Raw genomic sequence first — 22,704 nt, 5'->3', positions numbered from 1 at the left:
TCTATAAAGGCAGCGGAACGGCCGTGCCCCGGCCATTCCGGGCGGGGCAGGAGCGGAGCCGCAGCAGGTGAGGCCGCCGCCGCAGGTGGAGCGCTCGCCACCCAGCGCGGCTGGACTCCGAGTTTGGAGAGGGGACCCGTCGGGGGCCTGAGCGGGCAGGGGCAGGACAGCTCCCTGGCGGAGAGGCTGAGTGGGGAGAAAGCTGGGAGACAGGCCGCAGGAGATCGCCCCCCGCCCGCCCAAAGTTGTGTCCCCGGGGGCGCGGCGCCCTGCGCCTGGCACCCGCCCGCGGTGCGCGCAGCCTGGGCCCGGCGCGGCCCGAGGGTCCCCCGACGGGCGCGGGGCTGGCTTCTCCCCGGCGGCGCCTGAGGCTGCGCCCCAGCTCAGGTGCGGGGGGCAAAGCGGGAGGGACGCTCCTGAGGTCCCGTCCCAGCCTCGCCCTTGCCCGGGTTGCAGCCCGAGTTTGGGGAGATTCCAGAGCGCGGACGGCGCCCTGGCTGCCCGCTGGGGAGGGGACGGACTGGGTCCGGCTCCCGAAGCCCCCAACGCGGGGCTCTCTCCTTCCGGAGAGCCGGGCGCCCCGGGGAGCAGGTGCGGGCTGCGGGCACCGGGTCTGCAGGGGCCCCTGCGGGTGGCGGGGCGCCCCGGGGAGCCGGGTGCTGAGCGCCCAGGGGGGCTGCGCGCCCGGGCGGTCCGGGCTCTCCGGGACCCGCTGCCGCAGGCGGCCTCTCCCTGTCCCATCCTCTTCACCGTTCCTTCTCCTTCCCGGCTCCATCGCCTCCTTCCTCCCCGTCCTCCTCCTCCTCCTCCTCCTCCTCCTCCTCGAAGGTCATGGAGGCGGCGGGCCGCAGGTCGGAGCCGCTCCCGGAGTACAGCGGCGGCTACGTGGTGTCCAGGCCGGTGTACAGCGAGCTCGCCTTCCAGCAGAGGCACGAGCGGCGCCTGCAGGAGCGCAGGACGCTGCGGGAGCGCCTGGCGCAGCGCTGCAGGTCAGCGGCGGGACCCCCGCAGCCCCCCGCCCCCGCAACCCCCCACCCCCGCAGCCGCCCGCCCCGGGCCCCCCGCCCCGGGCCCCCGCAGCCCCCCACCCCCGCAGCCCCCCGCCCCGGGCTCTGCCGTCCGTCCGCGGCGCGCCCTTCCCGGTAGGAGGAAGGCTCCGTCGTCCTCCGTTCGAAGTGGGCTCCAGTCTCAGGACTGCTCTTTGGGGAGAGGGTGTGCCCGGGAGCACTGTCTCTCTCTCTCTCTCTCTCTTTGGGGGACCCCTGGAGCGCTCCTTGGGGACCCAGCGGGCCCAGGCTGCGTTCTGGAGACGGCCAGGCGGAGGAGAGGGGCTCGATTAAAAAGAGAGGATGGGTCAAGTCATCACCTGACCAGGAGGAGTCCTAGAAAGCCCAAGCTCCTGCGGGCAGGATGCCACCCAGAGACGGGGAGGGACAGCCAGACGCGGGAGCTCCCCGGCCTTCACACCAGGCAGGGGGCCCCGGAAAGCTTCTGTTGGTCTCCACACCCAAACCGGCCGCCAGTTATTAGACATCACAAGCACAGGACCAGAGAACGGGCGATTGCTGCCGGATTTTCTCTTTAAAAGCATTTATTTTATTTTTTTAAACTAGGACATTTAACATACATGCAAAAGTAAATAGAAGCAATAATGAACCTCGTCTCCATGTTTTTACCCATCACCCAGCTTCAATGATGATCTGCTCAAAGTTAATCTTCTTTCATCTATTGCCACCCACTTGGGCCCCCAACCCTGTTTCTCTCTCTCTCTCCCTCTCTCTCTCTCTCTCTCTCTCTCTCTCTCTCTCTCTCTCTCTCTCTCTCTATATATATATATATATATATATATATATATATATATATATATGTTGGGGCAAAAGTAGGTTTTCAGTTGTTTGTATGGAAAGTAATGCAATAATTAATGGCTAATAATGCAAGAATGAACTTTGTGTTTCTCATATTCACAACTGTAAGCCTTTTTTTGCCCCAGTGTCCTGTGTGTGTGTGTGTGTGTGTGTGTGTGTGTGTGTGTGTATACAAAGATATATATGGCAAAAGTATACACACACATAAAATATGTCTAGGGATTCTTAAAAATATATATCCAGTACATGTAAGTACTTAAAAATATATGTAATCACAATTCTATTATCAGGAGTCAAAGGATGTTCACTTACTGTTAGTATTGTTTTCTTTTATCTATTGGTTGTTGAGTTTAAAAAAATACTAAATAGCAAGGTACAGCAAGGTGTGTATTTATCATGCTAAGAGTTTTGCAAAACTGGTTCCAAGCCTGTATTGCCAAAATATACAAAGCATGTTTATTTTTCTTTTTTCTTTTTTTAATATATTTTATTGCTTTTACACAGAGAGGAATTGAGAGGGACAGAGGGACAGAATTGAGAGGGACTCATTGAGAGTTAGAAACGTCGATGAGAGAGAAACACCGACCAGCTGCCTCTTGCACACCCCCCACTGGAGATGTGCCCGCAACCAAGGTACATGCCCTTGACCAGAATCGAACCCGGGACCTTTCAGTCCGCAGGCCGACGCTCTATCCACTGAGCCAAACCGGTCCTGACATGTTTATTTTTCTTAAAGGAGAAAGAAAAGTAGCATAAGGCGCCTGGGGATAGAAGTATGAAAATTAATCTCCATTTAGAGACTCCCCATTGATTAATGTGTGGCTGGACCGGAAAATGGGTTCTTGTGTAGGGATATTTTCTCAGAGGATTAAGAAGGTGGGGGTGGGGGAGACTTAATCCCGTGTTTCCTCCCACGGTGCATTAAAAAGGGTAGATAGCGTTCTTGACAAAAGCATGGCCAGTACTTTCGTGTTGATATTTGCGATTCTCATTCTCTTTCTAAATAGTTGTAAACATTGGAAAGCCTGAAGGGCTCAGTTCAAAACTTTGTGATTGCTCACGGCTGAGATTAGATGGGAAACCCAGGTTTCTTGTTTTTTGACAGCTGCTCAAGAAAAAGAGCCGTTGGGGTGCTGAAGACCCTGTTGCCGGTCTTGGACTGGCTCCCCAAATACCGAGTCAAGGAATGGCTGCTCAATGACATCATTTCGGGAGTTAGCACCGGGCTAGTGGGTACGCTGCAAGGTAAGGTGTTGGTGGATTGGCCGTAGGTGGTGGTGAATCAGGCTGCAGAGGCAGTTCACAACTTCCCCAGGCTCCCATGCGTCTGAACCAAGAGCTTCTCACCTTGGAAGGCGTCATCCTTCCTCAAGAGCCTCTTAGTGCATCCTTCTTCCTCCTCTTCCTCTTCCTTCGAGTTCTCCTTCTGGGAAACCATGCTGTTTCTCTCAGGGGTGAGGAACCTATTTTCTGTGAAGGGCCATTTGGGTATTTGTAACCTCATTCCTGGGCCATACAAAATTATCATCTTAAAAATTAGCCTGCTATATTTGGTCAGACAGTTAATGAACTCAGCCCTCATGCCTTGGCAGGACCAGGCCAAATGATGGCTCGGCTACAGCCCTATTACACAAGCAGTGGCTTCCCAACTTTTGTTGGCCATAATTCACAGAAAGAAATTGGTATTACATCACAATCGGTGCACATGTATAGCTCGTTTTGTTAAATAATATTTACCTCACTACAAGTGGTGCATGCTGATATTTTCTACTGTCTTTATTTTTTTTTAAGACGGATGCTTTTTTATATATATATATATCTTATTGATTTTTTACAGAGAGGAAGGGAGAGAGAGAGAGCTAGAAATGTCGATGAGAGAGAAACATCGACCAGCTGCCTCTTGCACACCCCCCACCGGGGATGTGCCCGCAACCAAGGTACATGCCCTTGACCGGAATTGAACCTGGGACCTTTCAGTCCGCAGACCTACGCTCTACCACTGAGCCAAACCAGTTTTGGCTCTACTGTCTTGTTTTATTATGCATATATATATTTTTAAATGATAATTATAGCCCATAAAGTTACTTTACATCTCGCACATGGTCTTGACCTGCCCTTTGAAACTGGCTTAAAGGAATGTGGAGGAAGTATGTTAGCCTGAACTACACATAAGTGTTTTTTTTCTGTTCCCCTCCCCCTCTTTCTAATACATCCCCTTATTTTAATCTCTGGCAAAATGTCCCAGCATAGGTGGTTATTACTTTGTTTTTTTAAACTGGCTTTATATAACATTTCCATGAGCATCTTGCAAACCCATTGCCTAGTTGGTGAATAACATTCTCCTCTGCCTCCCACCCCCAATCTTGCTTCTGCCCTCCCCCCAATTCTTCAAATCCCTTGGATCATGAAAACAGAAATCTCATTTATTTATTATATAAATTTATGGAGCATCTACTATTTGCCAGGCACCAGGTATGCTGGCATAAATAAAATACACCACTTGCTTCCAAGGAGCTCACAGTTCAGTGGAGAATTAGATAACAGTTAGGTGTAAAGGCTGTGGTACCAGGATAAGTAACACTGCCTGCTAAGGGAGTGCACACAGGTGCACTCAGCCCAGCCTGCAGGGCAAATTGTCGGAGCTGAGTTTCCCTGAAGGTTAAGTCTGAGTTTGCTGCATGAGCGTAGTGGGGTGTGGGGTAGAATGTCGAAAGATGGCTTGGTAGTGACTGTTTCAGAAATTAGAAATAGTTGTTGAGCAATTCATGAGCCAAAATTTGCTTGTGGAGTTCTTAAGATTACTCAGAGCAGGACAGGTAGATTCCCACAGAGAAGGAGTATGTTTTTCGGTCCCAGTGTGGAGTATCAGTCTGGTCAACCATGGTTTTTTATTAATTTGAGGAAGAGGGAGGGAGGGAGAGAGGGAGAGAGAGAGAGAGAGAGAGTGAGAGAGAGTGAGAGAGAAACATCAGTCTGTTGATCCACTTATTTATGCATTCATTGGTTGATTTTTTAAAGCTGATTTTCAGAGAGAGAGGGAGAGAGGAAGAAACATCCATGTGAGAGCAGAACATTGATGGGCTTCCTCCTGTATAATTCAATTAACTACTTTCTTATTTTGAGTCATTCATTCAAAAAATAACTTTGGGGAACCTATGGGCCAGAATATTCAGGTTGTAGCCACACTTTTTTTCCTTGCTCTTATAAAGGGCTTTATTTTTTACCCCTCACATTAAGTGAATGAAATATGGGAAGGTAATATGGACTAAAATGTGCTAACTATGTAAGAAGTATTTAACCAAGGAAAAGAGCACGTCATTCTCATCTTCCACCTCTCCTGTACATGGATAGGTTGAGATTTCTTCGGACCAGATGACATTCATGGACCCACAACTGCTTGGGTCAGTGTAGTGGAGAAGTTGATGTCTGAGGAGAGCCCGGGGGCAGTCTTGCCTGCCTCTTACTACAATCGTCATTTTTTTGTTTGTTTTTGTTTGTTTGAATCTAATTTCTGTTCCCCAACAAGATAGGACAGAGCAACAATGACTGTGTCCCTCAGAACACAGAGAAACACTGAGTTCAGGTGAAACTGCCTAAATGCACAACTGGTAGTATAAGTTGTACTGAATTGACGAACTTTTTTAATCAACAACTGACTTGATTCCTTCTTCCATTTCTGTGAGCAGTGAGTGATCCAATTACTGATCAGTTGAGTCAGTTCTTTAGAGCCGTTGATTTGTGTAGATGCAATCATTATCCCAGCAGATTTGAATCATGTTCTGCAAACTAGGCTAGCTACAGATTGCAGGCACAATAAGGGAACGCTCAGGACACTGCAAACTGGCCTTTCTTTGTACAGTAGAAATATACCATCATTTTTGTTTACGAATTCAATCCCTTTGGATATACTTTCAGGCATGGCGTATGCTTTACTAGCTGCGGTTCCTGTTGGATATGGTCTCTACTCTGCTTTTTTCCCTATCCTGACATACTTTATCTTCGGGACATCAAGACACATCTCAGTTGGTAATTATAAGCATATACTACACTTTATATTCCTGTTTAATATGTTTGGGCCATATTGTGTGTATTTTACTTCCATGTCTTTGTTAATGTTTTCCAAAGAAATAGGGATTTAGTGCTCTCCTGCTTTTTCTACTCAGAGATGCAAATGGTTCTTCTTAGCTTTCAAAATACTTTGCCTTCAGTTTGCTTTATAGTTAACTCTTTTTTCATGAAGCAGAGAATTTGAAAAATTGTTAAAATTACAGCCTACTTTAATATTTTGGCATGGGTTAGGTTTTTTTTTATTATAATAAACTAGAGGCCCGGTGCACGAAATTTGTGCACGGGTAGAGTCCCTAGCTCTGGCCCGTGATCAGGGCCAATCATAGCCTTCCGGCAGCTGGCCGGGGCCTTCCTTCTTTCCATGCCACCTCCCTGGTGGTCAGTGTACGTCACAGTGAGCGGTCCAACTCCTGCTTGGTCGAATTTCTGAGGGGACAATTTGCATATTAGCCTTTTATTGTATAGGATTTGACTCCATATTTTGAAAAAATTCTGTCCCGTAACAAAAAAATGACTATAAAAGGTCAAGAGGTCCTTGAACTTACTGTTTTACCAGACTGGCTTAGCATTTACTAAAATATGTTCATCAAATACATATTCATTATTTCATTAAAGAGCATACTTATTTTTAAGTCAGTAAGATTGGAAGACTGGCAGAATCGTGCCAAAACAATTTAGAAACTAAGCTTGGCTTTCCTTCTTAAATAGGTTTAAAGTAGGTTTATTTCCTGCAGTATCTTAAAATTTGGATTTTCTTTTGCTAGAATATTCTATTAAGTAAATGTTTTAATGCTACTCTGCTACTTTGATGTTTATACTTGAGGTAATTTTGCACACCCATCCATTTGCTGACTAGACATGTCTACCTGGGCAATCCTCTTGAAACAAAGACAACTGTCCACTATATCCCCAACCCATATCCTTGTCCTTAGTTGTATGTTCCCCCGTATCTGGCATATTGCTTTGTCCCTGGAAGGAGGTCAGGAAGAGGTTTTATTGATTGAAAGAACTTCCTCATCTGGGAGAATTGATCAATACCAAATGCTTGACTAGGTAAGAAACATAGAAGCTGATTTTTTTTTTTTCCTCTCGGGCATTCTGGGACTGAGCCCTCCCAGTTGTTAAAGCCTTCCACGAGTAAAGGGTAGGGTCATCATCATCATCATGGACAAACATATCAGCAGTAAGTAGAGAAATTGCTGGAAGAAAAGGAGTATTTTTAAACAGACTCTTTCAGACTGGCATTTGATATATGAAAAGAAATAATTTGTCTTGAAAAGAGAAACTATACATTCCCTATACTGTGTCTTTATTCTAACTTGAACACTGTGGTATTGATGAAGGCACTCAGCTCCACAGAATAGAACAGTTGATGCTCTAGGAATAAAAGTAAGATGGAACAAGACTCAGCTTGTATGCCACTTCTGCCAGGAAACTTTACCTGACAACTCTCCCCTCTCCCACCCCCACACCACCAATGGAGATCACACCCTTATATACTTAGACACTGTTTCTATATATGTAGAAAGCATCCTGAATGCTGTATTGTAATTATCTACCTACATGTCTCTCTCCTGCTCATTTCTGGATCCTGAATGCCTTAAAACATTTGCTTTTTAGCTTCTTTTATGAACAAACAATATAGATTTTCCCAATCACAGCTAATTATCTCACACATCTTCCTAATCCTATGTAGATATGACATGTTGAACTTAAACACTTGTGATTAATGATTTTTAATTGATAGAGACTTTCTCTCCCAGGACCTTTCCCAGTGGTCAGTTTAATGGTGGGATCTGTTGTTCTGAGCCTGGCCCCGGACGAAAAATTTCTCATACCCAGCAGTAATGGAACGATATCAAATGCTACCATGATAGACAACGGGGCTAGAGATGCAGCAAGAATATTGATTGCGAGCACCCTTACTCTTTTGGTTGGAATCATACAGGTAATGGACCTAGATTGGCATGATTTTTATTTGAAGTAACTAACTGTTGATGACCTAAAAATAAAAGGCCCTTCAAAGTGAGGGTCAACAGTCATTTACTGAGATCAATAAGAATAGCTATTCAAAACGCATTGATTCAGGCAGAAGCCCAATTAATGTTCCAATTAGGAGATGAAGGCAATGGGTATTTATAAAAAAAGGGAAGAGGACCAGTTATATCAATAGAGGGAAGGCATTCCTAAGGGTACAGATAACAACATAGTGGTGTTCACTCTAAACAATGCTTTTAATTTTCAGTCCAGTAGTCAGAACAACTCATTTCTTGTTATCTTTGCAAAAGAATAGGTGCATAATTTTTGCTCTTCTTGGTATGTATCTAGAAATACCTCAAGGTTAATATTACCCACTTTTTTCACATTTTAGAGTGATGGAGCATTAAGAAATTCAGATTTGTTTCCTACAAGTATTTTTGTTACAGGCAGGTTACCAGAGTCAAAATTGGTGTAAGTTTAATGGGTTAATAGTTCAAGCGAGTAGGGTCTTCTCCCAGGCAAACATTTAATTCGTCCTTCCTTTTCTTGTTCTAGTTGGTGTTTGGAGGTTTGCAGATTGGATTCATAGTGAGGTACTTGGCTGATCCTTTGATTGGCGGATTCACAACAGCTGCTGCCTTCCAAGTGCTGGTCTCGCAGCTAAAGATCATTCTCAATGTTTCAACCAAGAACTATAATGGAGTTCTCTCCATTATCTATGTAAGTGTTTCTTCTTAATCCAGGGATGGCTCATGGAGAATGTGTTCTTTTCCTCTTTAACTTGAGTTTGAAGAGCCTATGTCCCTACATGCCATACTTTGGGAGTTGCTGGAAACATTCTCTGAAAAAAGCAATAAAATCATGAGTAACATCGAAAAAGGCATATTTTGCAAATCATTCTTCTCAGTTGGCCAAAATGGTTTCAGAAGTGTCACTGCACTTAAAAATACCAATGAGAACTAAGTGGTATAGTGAAGCTAGGACTGCTCAGGGGGCAACAGACTTGAGTTCCAGTCTCATCTTTGCCTCCGACAAGCTAAGTGACCTATGGTACATAATGTTGGATAATGGCTGATAGTATCTACCAACTAAGTTAAATAAAGATAGATGTGGAGCATTTTGGCCCAGAGGCCGGCACAGAACAAGTACTCAGCAAAAGTAGTTACTTTGAAATTATTATTTCACATCTCAAGGCTCTTATTTTTTATTTGTAAAATGAATCAATTGGACATGCTTCTTTAAAGCCCTTTTTAACTCTGAGAGTCCATAGAATGTATAATGTAAATGTCTGAGCAATTATAGACGAAAAGGAACGTTAGATTCAGATATGATTCAACATGCAAAAGAGATGCAAAAGAAGGATGTGGAGCACACTAATTAGATTGAAAAGTTCTTGTATCTAAATATATGTTCTATGTAAGGCATGTTTTTGATGCTTGAAAATGATGATAATAGTAACATGATGTCACCCTGGCTTGGGGAGAATGATATGCAAAAATAACATGTCAATATTAAGAATGGAGTCCTTTAGAGAGCCTAGTATTAGCTTCTAAAAAATGTCAGGCCATGCATATATATCTAAGCTCTAGTGAGGTGGTCAGAAATTTGCTCCAATTTCACACCAGTGCCATCGTCCCACATTACTCCATCCATTCAGCAAATATTATCCAGTGCCTATTATGGTCAGTTACTATAGTAAGCAGTGATAGAGGAGGGAGCATAACAGTAGTTAAGATCATGGATGTTGAACTTCAATAAGCCTGGGTTGTAGTCTTGGTTCTGCCACCTATTATTCATGTAAGTTTGGGCATGTTCTATTTCTCTAAGCCTCAGTGTTTTCAATTGTAAAATGGGAATAATAATAGTACTTATGAGAGTTGTGAGGATTAAAAGAGAAAAATTGTGTAGAGCACTTAGCACAATATCTGGCACATAGTAAAAACTCATAGTAATATTATTTTCATTATCATGATGAACAGAGCTCCTTGAGCTTAATGTCCACTCCCAGGGCTTTCAGTCTATTCGGACACTTTAGCACAGGCTGTTTTTTGATTCAGGGTTAGCTTTTTTTTCTTTTTTCTTTTTTTTCTTTTTTTTTTCCTACCAAGACCTTGGTTTGATTGGAAGCCTTCTGACAGGTTCTCTCACTTTTGCAGTCCCTGAGACAGCCTGCTTTTTCTTGCTATCACATTTTCTCCATCAACCATTCACTTATTTCTTCTTTGTCGTTAATTCAATCAATAAGTGTTTATTGACTACCTACCATATGCCAAGCATTGTTCATTCCCTATGCAAACCCACTGAATCCACCCAGATACCCCTTACAGAGTGTACTCACTGCCTTGTGTGAACATTGCTAGGTCTGTATCCACACAGATCACAGGAGGCCTAGGGCAGTGGTTGACCCTGGCCATGCTGGACCTCTGTAGACAGGGAACTGAAATGGTTCTTCTGGTCTCCTATGTTTAAGATGAAGCTTGATGCCAAGGATCCCACTATCAACAGGGACAAAAGGAATCAGGAAGCACTAGAATAAGGTCAAAAGAGTTTTCAAATCAACCACAATCATTATTTGACATGCCCTTTTGAACACTATTTTTGAAGACTCAGATTACAACCTGTCATAGAATTTTGCAAGAGTCCCTCCCAGGTCAGCCAAATTGGATGAAGATATTTCAAACATTCCTGTGTGACGGTGAATATGTTTCCTCTTTTGTTAAGAAAGCATGAGTATGTCGGGAAATGATTGCATAAGGATTGAATGAGCCTCTCAGTACTTGAACAAAGAATTTTGCTTATGACACTACCAATTACAGTCATTCATGAAAGAATCCTTCCACAAATGCAGAGTGGTAGTAGAATCCTCCAAGAAAGACCAAGATTGTTGAAGATGCTTTCCTTAGAATGTAGTTAACAGACCTTTTGTTATAAGGTTGTATTTTGGATTGACCCCCCCCCCCCCCCGCCCCCTGCACACACACACACACACCAAAAACAAAACTGGCTCCAAATGTTAACTAAAAAAATTTCTTCATATATAATATTAGGTATAATTTTTTTTATTACTTCATACATCCAGGGAATGCTAGGTAAGAATGAAGAACTTATCTAAATGCAATGGTCCTAAAATTCTCCAAGCATTGTAGAAAATGTGGTAAAATATTATCCATTACCAAAAAGCTCATTTTCATGATTTGAATTATTTATTATAGAATACTAGGTGGGATATGGAACTATATGTGTATCCATTTTTAAACATACTTTAGAAAGTCTTTTAATAGCCAACTAAATTAGATTTAATTTTCAATGCTTTCCTTTGTTGTTGTTGTTTTAATCCTCACTGGAGGGTATTTTTTTTCTATCGATTTTTAGAGAGTGGAAGGGAAGGAGGAAGGGGGAGAGAGTGAGTGAGAAAGAGAAACTTTGATGTGAAAGAGACACATTAATTGGTTACCTCCTGCACACACCCCAGTCAGTGCCCAGGTATATGCCCTTGACTGGGAATCAAAACCAGGACCCTTTCTTTCATGGCCAACACTCTAACCACTGAGCATCCTGTACTATAGTTCAAGCACTTGGTGGAAGGTAGTTTGCTTGTACTACAGCTTCTCTCCCTCGTTGCTTTACTTTCTCCTTTTTAAAAAAAATCATTTTTTATTTTCAATTACAGTTGACATACATCATTATATTAGTTTCAGGTATACAACCCAGTGACCAGACATTACATAACTTAATAAGCGACCACCCCATAAATCCTGCACTCACCTGTACCTCCCCTAGTCTTCAGAATATTATTGACTATAGTCTCTATGCTTTATAGTCCCATGACTGTTCTGTGACAGTCAATTCCTTTGCTATTTTTTTTTTTTTTTTGGTTGTTGATCTTCACTGGAGGACATTTTTCCATTAATTTTTCTTTTAGAGAGAGAGAGAGAGAGACAGTGAAAGAGAGGAAAGAAGGGAGAGAAAGAGAGAGAGAAAAACATCTCTCTCATATCGATTGGTTGCCTCCCACATGCACTCTGACTGGGATGGGACTGAACCCAGAACCCAGGTATGTGCCCTTGATAGGGAATCGAACCTGGGACCCATTGGTGTCTGAGGCGGTGTTCTAACCACTGAACAACACCAGTCAGTGCTCCTTTACTCTTGAATGTATTCCAGAGAGTTGAAGTTGCCAGCAAAATGACTCCTAGATTACTTAATGTTCATAATAGGTAATTGCTGTCAAGTAGTCATTATAAGTCTTCTAAGTATAGTTCACCTATAAAAATAAATAAGGTACATGTTATAAACTATTAGATGTTCCATCTCTTTATCTTCACTGGAAGACTATTTGTCTCAAAGAATTGATGAATGCCTTTTTAAGTCATGCCTCCTTCAGGACTGAAGTTGCTGTAACAAAGATATTAGTGTTTTTTCCTGGGATTCTCCCTTGTTAACGTCCCTATATTCCCAGAAACCTATTTGCAAAGCAAACCTAGTTTTTCTTGAGCTAGCTTATCTCTCCACTTGGAAAGAGTTGCTTTTATTTAAGTCATCTTAAAGTTTGAACTAAATACCAAATTAATTTCCAAAATTTTATACTTGACCTATATATCAGTTCAATGAGTTTCTTGGCCATATGAATAGGTCAGTCCATATGTAATTACATATAAAGTATTTTAGGCATTTTATTATCACCTGTATCATTCAGGTTTTGGAAAGAGATTTACCTAAAATACTGGCTAATTGGGACTGTTTGATTTATTAATCTATTAGTTTCAACTGTACCATATCAATATGGTAAAAATTAGATCAGTTAATAGCAAATGTTAAACCACTTTAAGATGCAAACTTTTAAAGTTTTCCTGCAAGTAAAAGACATTTTTTCCTTTTAAGAGATCTCATTTTATTGTAAAAAACACACATAGCAAAAAATAAGAAAGTAAACATCATCCAAAACTTTATTACTCCAAGTAAACCATCATTAATAACTTGAGATATAGTTAATGGTCTTCGTATTAGTCAACATATTTTTGTGATTTTACATAATTTTAAGTGCTATTATAACTTTTTCATAAGAGAATTCTAAAATAATTTTTCTTACAGACTCTAGTTGATACTTTTCAAAATATTGGTAGCACCAATCTTGCTGATTTCATTGCTGGATTACTCACCATTATCATCTGTATGGCAGTTAAGGAATTAAATGATCGATTTAAACACAAAATCCCGATCCCTATTCCTATTGAAGTAATTGTGGTAAGTAGAATATGTAATTAGAAAATTCGGCATTAGTTGCTTTGGCAAGAAAGGAATTGCTAAAACAAATAGATTTTTAAAAACCTCTTTTGTTTTATTTCAGACAATAATTGCTACTGCCATTTCATATGGAGCCAACCTGGAAAAAAATTACAATGCTGGCATTGTGAAATCCATCCCAAGGGGGTGAGTATGGCATTCCTCTTAGGCAGTACCAATTTATTAAGGCAGTGCTTTCTATTTAAATGAAACCTTTTATTACAAGCTTCATTTCATTGGTGCTCCTTCAATAGTCCTATTTGTGTATGATATTAAATAAATGCCCACTTGTGCAAACTATCAAAGATAAAGTTCAGTTCATTTGTTTAAAAGCAGCCTGAATTATGGTCTCTCTTTGTCCTTCATGTTCTTAAAAAGTGGCAAGACGTGTACAGTTTCCACCAGACTCCTGATTTAAACTCATATGTATAATTACAGTATAATATAAATAGAATCATGAATAGTAACATTCTAAATTTTTTGCACTGAGGACAGTCTGCTTAAGGAATCAGGGACATCTGATCTAAATTCTCTGCTATTTCATTTCATCAATTTTAGGTAATCATTATGTCATTTGGCCCTCTCAATAAAATGCATACTCTGCAAAGGAAGTTTTATATATGTTTGGTGAATTAGATGAGTAAAGAACTAAGGTCTTTTGTCCATCTCTGACACCAACTAGTTCCGTGGCCCTGGGGTGGGGGTGGGAGGGAAGTGTTCTCCTATAAAGCAAGGGTAATGACAACTACTGGAACTTCAGCTCGAGCTTGTTGTGAAATGCTAATGAGATCTCTCATAAAATTCCAAGAGTGGACCAAGTGCCCTTCATTATAATTTTATCATATGGCATTGTAAAAAAGAAGCCCAAATGTTTATTAGATTTGTAACATTAACTTACAGCATTTGACTAGACTTCTCCTTATATAACCTCTAAGTACTAGTCCCCTGAGTTCTAGCTAAGGGCCCTTGTACCAATCTTTGTACAGTCTCCATGCTCTTAATAGAAAGTTCCCATGCCAGCAGAGTCCTAGTGCTTGTTCCACAGGGAACAGCTGCCTTTTCATTCGATCAACCTCATTTTCCTTCTAATATCTGCTTAAAAAAATATTTGAAAAATTACAACTGACTACAATGGGCTTAATGAACATATTCTCCATGCTAATGTTTCTCAGACCTACCTTTTTGTGAGAATCACATGAGATCCTTGTAAACAAAAATTCCTGGTTCCCACCCCACACTTATTAAATCAGGCTTTCCAGAGAAGGGGCCTCGGAATTTATATTTTTCAGAGGCACTTGCAGTGATTCTTATGACCAGCTATATTTGGGAAGCTCTTTACCTTAGAGTTTCAGCATTTTGATAGTAAATCCTAGCGCTGAACGGAATGAAATAGAAGATACAGAGTGGCTACTTGAGTTGGAGCATTTTCACCAGAACAATTAGATTATCTCAGTAGTTAAAAACAACTGCATAAAAACACAATGTAGATCCCTTTTGTGGGACTTCCCAAGAGGAAACACTTGGAGGGGGTCCACAGGAAATGTCTCGTCCCATAAACCCACGTTTCATGAACTGATATGGGGAACTCATTTCTGCTGCCCTAAGTCATCCTTTCCTGCCCTATCCAGAGCTTCCCAGGCTGCTCTCCCCCTGAAAATGGATCTCTAGTCTCTTGCTCTTGGATTTAGTTCTGATGAGGCCTCTGACAGACCACCTGGAGTGATTGGTTAGGTAACCCAACCTGCGTGGCCCCAGGGACCACAGGCTCCTCCTCAAGGCACTGAGCCCGTGTGTCTTCCTCAGCTCTGACTTCCCAGCACAGTACCTCTCTCATAGTAGGATCCCAGAAAATATTTGTTAAAGGAATAAAACACCCAAGCCTATGCCATTCTGAACAAGCCACCCGAAAGGACTTGGCTGCCTGATCTAATGGGATTGCACAGAAACAAGTTTAAAGACATTAACAAAACCGGAAAAGAAAGGGTGGAGGGGAGAGATTGGAAAAGAGCAAAAAAGGTAGAGTGTTAAAGATGAGTACGATGAGAGCAAACAGAAAGGTCTGGATAACCCACCTTGTTACTCAGGCCCCTTCAACCCTCCAATAAGGGAGTAAAAGTGAGGCTTCTGTCGGCAGTTCCCTTTTATCCTGTTGAGGATCAATACCATATGTTAGGACCACTTGGTCCCCAATAAATCCATATAAGAACCTTATGTCTATGAGAATCTTATTTTTACTTTGCCACATCCCTCTAATTATAGAGGAAAAAATGTCATTTCCTCTTAAAGGAACTTCAGGCATAGTGAGATAGATAGGGGAGATATTTCTTTCTAGGATCTTTGGAATTAAACCGTGGGAACAGTCATCAAGATATAGGTCCATGAATGTCATCACTCAAATTTTCATATTTGGACACAACCACGTGGTTATAAATTTGTGGGGTTTTTCCTTTATATAATTTGTAGAAAAGCTCTGGTTTTGTAGAATAGTAGTAATTTGACCCCACCATGATCCCTGGGATAGGTTAGTCATTGTGTCTAGGAAGCATGCTGATAATGACATAAATTTCCTCTTTTTTGAATTCAAGAAGATTTTAAGTATTGTAAGATATGGATTTTCCACTTTATTCTTATATTCTTTATTTCTTTAATAAACATCCCTTCACACAGGGTAAATCTCATTTCATGGCTAGTATATATTGTTGAAATGCAAAGATCTTTAAAGTGAAATTGTGTAAGGAGAAACACTAATGTGTGAAAGAGCATGGCATAGGATTGTATGATATTAAAGAATCAACCATGACAGGTTTATTCAAATCAGAGGTACAGAGAAGATGGCATTTGTAGACTCTCAATTGGGGACAAAGAAGTCAGCCAATGAGATGACACCAACTTCTGACTAAAAATTATAAAAGCGGATGCTACGACTTATGCTCTTGTGCTTTTGCCCTCTTGGATCAAGTACTTTCTTGTCTAGTTTATGGCTGGGGTGATTAGCATTTGTTGAGGTGGGAAGAGAGAATTACAGCCAAATATTCACCGCACTTTTTCCACTAGGTTCTTGCCTCCTGCACTGCCACCTGTGAACTTGTTTTCAGAGATGCTGGCTTCATCGTTCTCCATTGCCGTGGTGGCTTATGCTATTGCAGTGTCTGTAGGAAAAGTATACGCCATCAAGTATGATTACACCATCGATGGGAACCAGGTATGGTCACCCTTCTGCTGAGCTGGTTTTATATATATATATATATATATATATATATATATATATATATATATATATATACATACATACATATATATTTGATTTCAGAGAGGGAGAGAGAGATAGAAACATCATTGATGCGAGAGAATCATTGATCAGCTGCCTTCTGCACGCCCCCTACTGGAGATCAAGTCTGCAACCCCAGGCATGTGCCCTGAATGGGAATCAAACTTGACCTACTGGTTCATAGGTTGATGCTCAACCACTGAACCACACTAGCCAGGCCTGAATTGGTCTTCTAGGGCTGAAAATAAGAAAAATAAATAAATGGGGAAGAGTTTGTTGCCTCTAAAGAAGAGATTGGTTTCTCCTACCAGTCTTATATGGAGTTGGATTCCCTCTTGTGGGTGCTAATTTGAAATTATTTTTAAAATATGCACAGTGCATCAGGTTAGTTTTAAGAAATCAGTTGAAGGAATCAGAATTCTAAAAGAGTTAATTCTGTCAGGTCCTAAATATCATTCAAAGTTAACATATTCGGTCGGAATAAGAATTCTTCCTGTAGTCCCACATCTCCTGATAATATTTAAAAAAAATTTTTTTTTAAAAAAATATATTTTATTGATTTTTTACAGAGAGGAAGAGAGAGGGATAGAGAGTTAGAAACATCGATGAGAGAGAATCATCGATCAGCTGCCGATGTGCCTGCAACCAAGGTACATGCCCTTGACCGGAATTGAACCCGGGACCTTTCAGTCCCCAGGCGGACGCTCTATCCACTGAGCCAAATCGGTTTCGGCCTGATAATATTTTTTTTTATTGGTGGCAAAACAGTGCAACAAACACTTTTAATAATAGCTGTGGCCACTTTAAATTTAGATGGTTCACTGTTAATTAGTGTACACAGGACAGTTTTTGTAGGCATCTGCCACGTTGCCAGGTGAGCTCACAAATCCTCAGTTATGTCCCTGAAAACCCAGCATAGCAATTACAGCAGTTAAAAGATTAGTAATCAAGCAGCATAATCGCTCTCCTAGTCATAAAATGCATCATAGCAAATATTCATCCACAGAAATAACACTTTATGTGAGAACAGAAAAATGTTTTCTGTGAGAGTTACGGCAGACATGCCACTCACCAGGAAGTGAAATAAGCATTTTAGCAAAACATCAGTTACTTCTCTTCATCAGCCTTAAAAATGATGAGAGCAGTGAGGCCTCTTTTAGGCTCTTAAGGACCCCAAACTTCTGGTGTTTTTTTCCGGGCCCTAAGCACCTTCCCTGGCAAAAATTAAATTGGGACTATCAGGCAGGAAGGGTTTGCAAATTTGCTTTCTTCCTTACATGGCTTGGGGCTTGAAGAGATTATATCTGCGGCATCGCTGTCATCTGTTCTTTCCCTTAGGAATTCGTTGCCTTTGGGATTAGCAACATCTTCTCCGGGTTCTTCTCGTGTTTTGTGGCTACCACCGCCCTGTCCCGCACAGCCGTCCAGGAGAGCACGGGAGGAAAGACACAGGTAGGGAAGAACTCAGCGTGGAAATAGCCGCCCACCGCAGAGAAGGCCTTGGAACGGCGGCTCCGTGCGGCTTGCACAAGAACTGAGCAGGACAATTAGCCTTTGAGAGGAGAGAGGCAGCGCTTCCTTATCTGATTACGCTGGGCTGCCTGCTTCACGCCCTCCCCAAAAACCTCTTAAACAGCAGCATCGGTGGTTTTTCTGAGGCAGCCGTTCCCCAGTCCCTTCGTGTCCGTGGGGAGCTGGCAGGTGGTCACACTTGCCTGCTTTTCAATAACAATTGACGAAGGACCAGTAAGGGAAGAATGCTGGTTCTTATCCATGTGCTATCTGGAGATAGAGGAGGTCTAGCAAAAGCACATTCGTGGCTTAGGGAGTTATTATATGATATTTTCAGAGAAATTGGAAGTGTTTATTTACCTTTCCTCCACAAGGATCAGGAACTTCCTCCAGAGGCCTTGGGTCCCAAGGAATGGCAGGTTGACAGCCAAGAATATATATATAATATATATTTTATTGATTTTTTTTTTTTTTTTTTTTTTTTTTTTTTTTTTTTACAGAGAGGGAGAGGGATAGATAGTTAGAAACATTGATGAGAGAGAAACATCAATCAGCTGCCTCCTGCAGACCTCCAACTGGGGATGTGCCCGCAACCAAGATACATGCCCTTGACCGGAATCGAACGGGGGACCCTTGAGTCTGCAGGCTGATGCTCTATCTACTGAGCCAAACCGGTTTTCAGCCCAAGAATATATTTGCTGAAACATTTTGATATTTCTTCCTGAGGAAGGTGTTCTTCCCTCAAGTTCCGAATGTGGATTGAACCTTGCCTTTTATATGTGTTCTTAAGATGTTGCCTTCACAAGGCGAAACCAAAACCTGCATCCTAGTTCATCTCTGGACATCCCTCTGCCCCCCTTTTAATTATCCAGAAAACTGAGGAGCCCCTGTCAAAGGCCACCTCTTCAACCAAACAGGGAGTCCGAGATGCCAACTCCAGTGGTGGGGGCCAGGGCCAGGCTCAGGCATTGTGCTTCTCTTATGCCCAGAGGGCTTTTGCCTCCCAGCACAGAAAGAGCTCTTATTCAAGAGTAAAGAGGACATTGAGACTGTAAAGGAGAACGAGACATCCAAAGTGAATGGTACACACACCCGCAGAGTCTTCACAGGGGGTTTTATTAAGGCAGAGACACTACAAATAGGCATAAAAGAGAAAAACGATAAACTAAGGGCTCCCCCAGTGGCTTGCCCAGGGAGAGCGTCTACTGTCCCCAAGGTGCCCGAGATGCCCCTTTCCCATTTACAATGGGTCGTGGTGACAGGGTTGGAGGAACGGGCCTCTTCCAATTTCTTGGCTCCTGTTGAACAATTTTAATCTTTACAATTTTCTTTGTAAAATTGAATTGACTTTTTTTTTCCCCCCTTGCAAACATTTCTAGCTATAAGGAAGCAAGTAGAACAAGACAGCTCCTTCCAGAGGTATAGCCAGAGGGCCAAAGGGGAAAAGGTCAGAGGTGATTTCCAAAGCTACACCCATGTTCAGCGGGTAGCTGTCAGCAGCAAGAGCCTCTGCTGCCTTCCTTTGAGATGGGGCGTTGACAAGCTCTCCAGTCACATGGCTATGAGCAGGTATAGGCAGATCCCCAACTGCTGATGTCCACTGTCCTGCTGTTACCTCCAGGTTCAGATGAGATACAGGCCGGCTGCCCAGTAAGAATGCCCGTGTAAAATGACTCCTTGGCAGAGGGTTTGGGGATAATGGTGTTTTGGTAAGCTAACACCCCCCTGTCACACATGGGTGTGTGTTACAGTTAGAATAAAAGGATGCCAGGATTTCAGAATTGGAGAATGAAACAAGCATAGAAATGTCTTGATATTTAATTACTGAAATGTAAGCTAAGTTCTAGGGTTAAAAGTCTAAGTGCCTGGACTGAAACCCAGGGACTCATGACCAAATACACCAGCAAGTCTTTCTTTGTGTGGCTTCTCATGTTTTCTTTTACATCTATACAATGGGTATATGATAATTATTATTTCTACTACATAGGGATGTTGTGAGGATTAAGGGGGGAAATGTTTGAAGAATCCTGGCACATGTGTACTTGTAAATGCTCATGGTTCCAGTCATGAACTCTTCAAGATAAGAACAGTGTCTTGGTACCTATGATACGTATTATTATCCTGTCACAGAAGCACCCAGCATAAACTTGCTGAATGAATAGAATGAATGTTAGTGGACATTAACTGTTTCCGTACCTCTACAGATTGCAGGAAAGCTCAACATTGCAACCTGTTCTTTCTGTCGCCCCCTCTGATTCCTACTGATTCACACAAAAAAAGGAATTCTAATTACAAACTGTTCTCTAGTTCTGACTACCCTCTCACTTAACAGAATAATGAATTTCCTAATAATCGAATCTGCTCATAGATACAAAATCTACAGCATTTCCCACAAAACAGCCTCAATTAAATTAAGTACAAGTAATGGCCCCCCTCCCAGATTTTAATATAGTAATCAAATTAGTCTTGATCCCCACAATTAGGGGCTTATTATTACACATACCTGGTGAGTAGGTGGCTGCCCAACTGGCATTAATTGGACAGCTGGCTTTAGTCCCTGCCCCCAACCTCATATCTCTCACCAATTCACAGAACCCTACAACCATAGTGAGATGCAAATTGCTCACGATAAGACAATAAGTATTGGTTAAGTAATTGCACGGAAAAAGGGAAGAAAAAAAGGAAGGGATGGAGGAAATTAGCTTCTCTGCTTAGATAGGAGATAGGAAAACTCACCCAGGTACTGGGAATCTGGAGGTGTGATTAGTATATCATATACATGATATTGCCTCAGGCTGACCTAAATATATTCTGAATATGAATGATCAGTTTGCTGGGTGATATAAATAAGCATGACTGTGAAATTTCCTTAAGATTTGTATCTGTCTCCTCTAACTCAAACATCTTACACTGGCAGTACTTGTGCCCAACACAACCTTTCCTGCTGTTTCCTCTCTGATTGCTTTGCTTTCTGGTTTCCTGTCTCCTTTTCTCCTTTGTTTCAGAGCTTCTAGTCATCACCTTGGCCATACCCCAGCTGAACAGAGAATTCATTGGTCATCTGATCAAACCAGAGAATAGGTCCCACCCCCTCATCCTCTCTTCTAACTGTTTATGGATCTTAGGGGAGCTATTTTTGCCAACGAAGGTAAAGTTTCTGAAGCTTTCTTTACCCCTGCTATTTCCCGTCAACACTCTGGCTACTGGGATACAAAGTTCTGAGCCTCTATCTGCAGAACTGTTAGGGAAAGCAGGAGATGTGGTCCCTACTCTCAGTAGGCTCATGTGGCATTAAAAATAAATTAATTAAAAAACACACACACACACATATATATACACACATATATGTATATACATACATACATACACATATACATATATATATAATTTATTTCAAAGAGGAAGGGAGAGGGAGAGCAAGAGATAGAAACATCAATGATGAGAGAACATAATATACTTTAACTGGGAATAGAACTGTGACCTCCTGTTTCATAGGTTGATGTTCAACCACTGAACTACACTGGCTGGGCTCATGTTGCATTTTTGAGTTTGCAATAAGACAGGCAAATTTATCTTGTCTGAAACTTTGGTGGAAAAGATGTGCTACAAGTACAGTGTTAACAGAATTTTTATTATGGCTTCTGATTCAATGATGCAGAAGAATCAGTAAATTCCCTGAGAATTTACTTCCCCCAAACATGACCATATTCTATTGTTGGGAGGGAGAATGGTCCATGTTTCCTGAGAGGGCAAATAATTAGAAGTTTGGCCTTCTGAACCGACCCTAAACCTACAGGTCTAATATATCCAGATGAAATCCAGGTCAAACTGGCTTTAGCAGACTCAGTCTCCACAGTTTCTTTCTTTTTTCTGCCATAGCTGCTATATACAATATATATATATATATATATATATATATATATATATATATATTCCATTTTTCTTCAATCTTGTAGAGTTTTAGCAAATAATTATTATTTCTCTCAATAGTATGAGCATAAAGAAGAGGTCAGCAGCATCAAGTGCACTGGGAACAGGCTCTGTGATGCACACAGTCAGCAGGCTGGGAGACAGGGAAAAGGGAGAACTCGGTTGATGGGAGCTGTGTGTCTTTCAGGTTGCCGGCATCATCTCGGCTGGGGTTGTGATGATCGCCATCGTTGCCTTGGGGAAGCTGCTGGAACCCTTGCAGAAGGTAAAACCCTGCTTCTCGGTTCACTGATTGCATAATTTCTGTGCTCTGCCACCAGATAAATCACAGGAGATTTATAAATCATCACATGGAAAACTATTCCCCCGAATAACACAGCCTTCTCTGTCTCTCTTGGCAGTCGGTCTTGGCAGCTGTTGTCATTGCCAACCTGAAAGGGATGTTTATGCAAGTGTGTGATGTTCCTCGTCTATGGAGGCAGAACAAGATTGATGCTGTAAGTCACCCACTTTTCTCTGAAATAAGATTTGGTTCTTATTTGCTTCCTGCCATATCATTATGTCCCCTTATCTCCTAAGTCTTGCATTTGGGGAGCCCAGGACAGTAATTAAAATTGGGTAGATAGCCGGGACCGGTTTGGCTCAATGGATAGAGCGTCGGCTTGGGGACTGAAAGGTCCCGGGTTCGATTCCGGTCAAGGGCATGTACCTTGGTTGCGGGCATATCCCCAGTAGGGGGTGTGCAAGAGGCAGCTGATGGATGACTCTCTCTCATCGATGTTTCTAACTCTCTATCTC

At 42.1% G+C, this 22,704-nt stretch overlaps 1 protein-coding gene across 1 annotated transcript in view; it reads left to right on the top strand.

Annotated features, from left to right (window-relative positions):
• Window positions 1–831: 831 nt before the first annotated feature.
• The window catches only part of SLC26A4 (solute carrier family 26 member 4), a gene marked incomplete at its 5' end in the record, with an annotated part of 38,825 nt that continues 16,952 nt past the window's right edge, over window positions 832–22,704 (top strand). Inside the window, 11 exons of the mRNA XM_084897795.1 lie at window positions 832–989; window positions 2,971–3,110; window positions 5,781–5,891; window positions 7,697–7,881; window positions 8,469–8,633; window positions 13,005–13,157; window positions 13,261–13,343; window positions 16,251–16,398; window positions 17,803–17,916; window positions 22,094–22,171; window positions 22,308–22,403. Coding sequence (XP_084753921.1) covers window positions 832–989; window positions 2,971–3,110; window positions 5,781–5,891; window positions 7,697–7,881; window positions 8,469–8,633; window positions 13,005–13,157; window positions 13,261–13,343; window positions 16,251–16,398; window positions 17,803–17,916; window positions 22,094–22,171; window positions 22,308–22,403 — 1,431 coding nt within the window. The remainder of the gene's footprint in view (window positions 990–2,970; window positions 3,111–5,780; window positions 5,892–7,696; window positions 7,882–8,468; window positions 8,634–13,004; window positions 13,158–13,260; window positions 13,344–16,250; window positions 16,399–17,802; window positions 17,917–22,093; window positions 22,172–22,307; window positions 22,404–22,704) is intronic.

Source organism: Pipistrellus hanaki (genome assembly GCF_964339955.1).
Source record: "Pipistrellus hanaki genome assembly, chromosome: 10".
Lineage (NCBI taxonomy): Eukaryota > Metazoa > Chordata > Mammalia > Chiroptera > Vespertilionidae > Pipistrellus > Pipistrellus hanaki.
The sequence above is the reverse complement of the archived record's forward strand: the minus strand, read 5'-3'. Positions and strand labels throughout refer to the sequence as shown.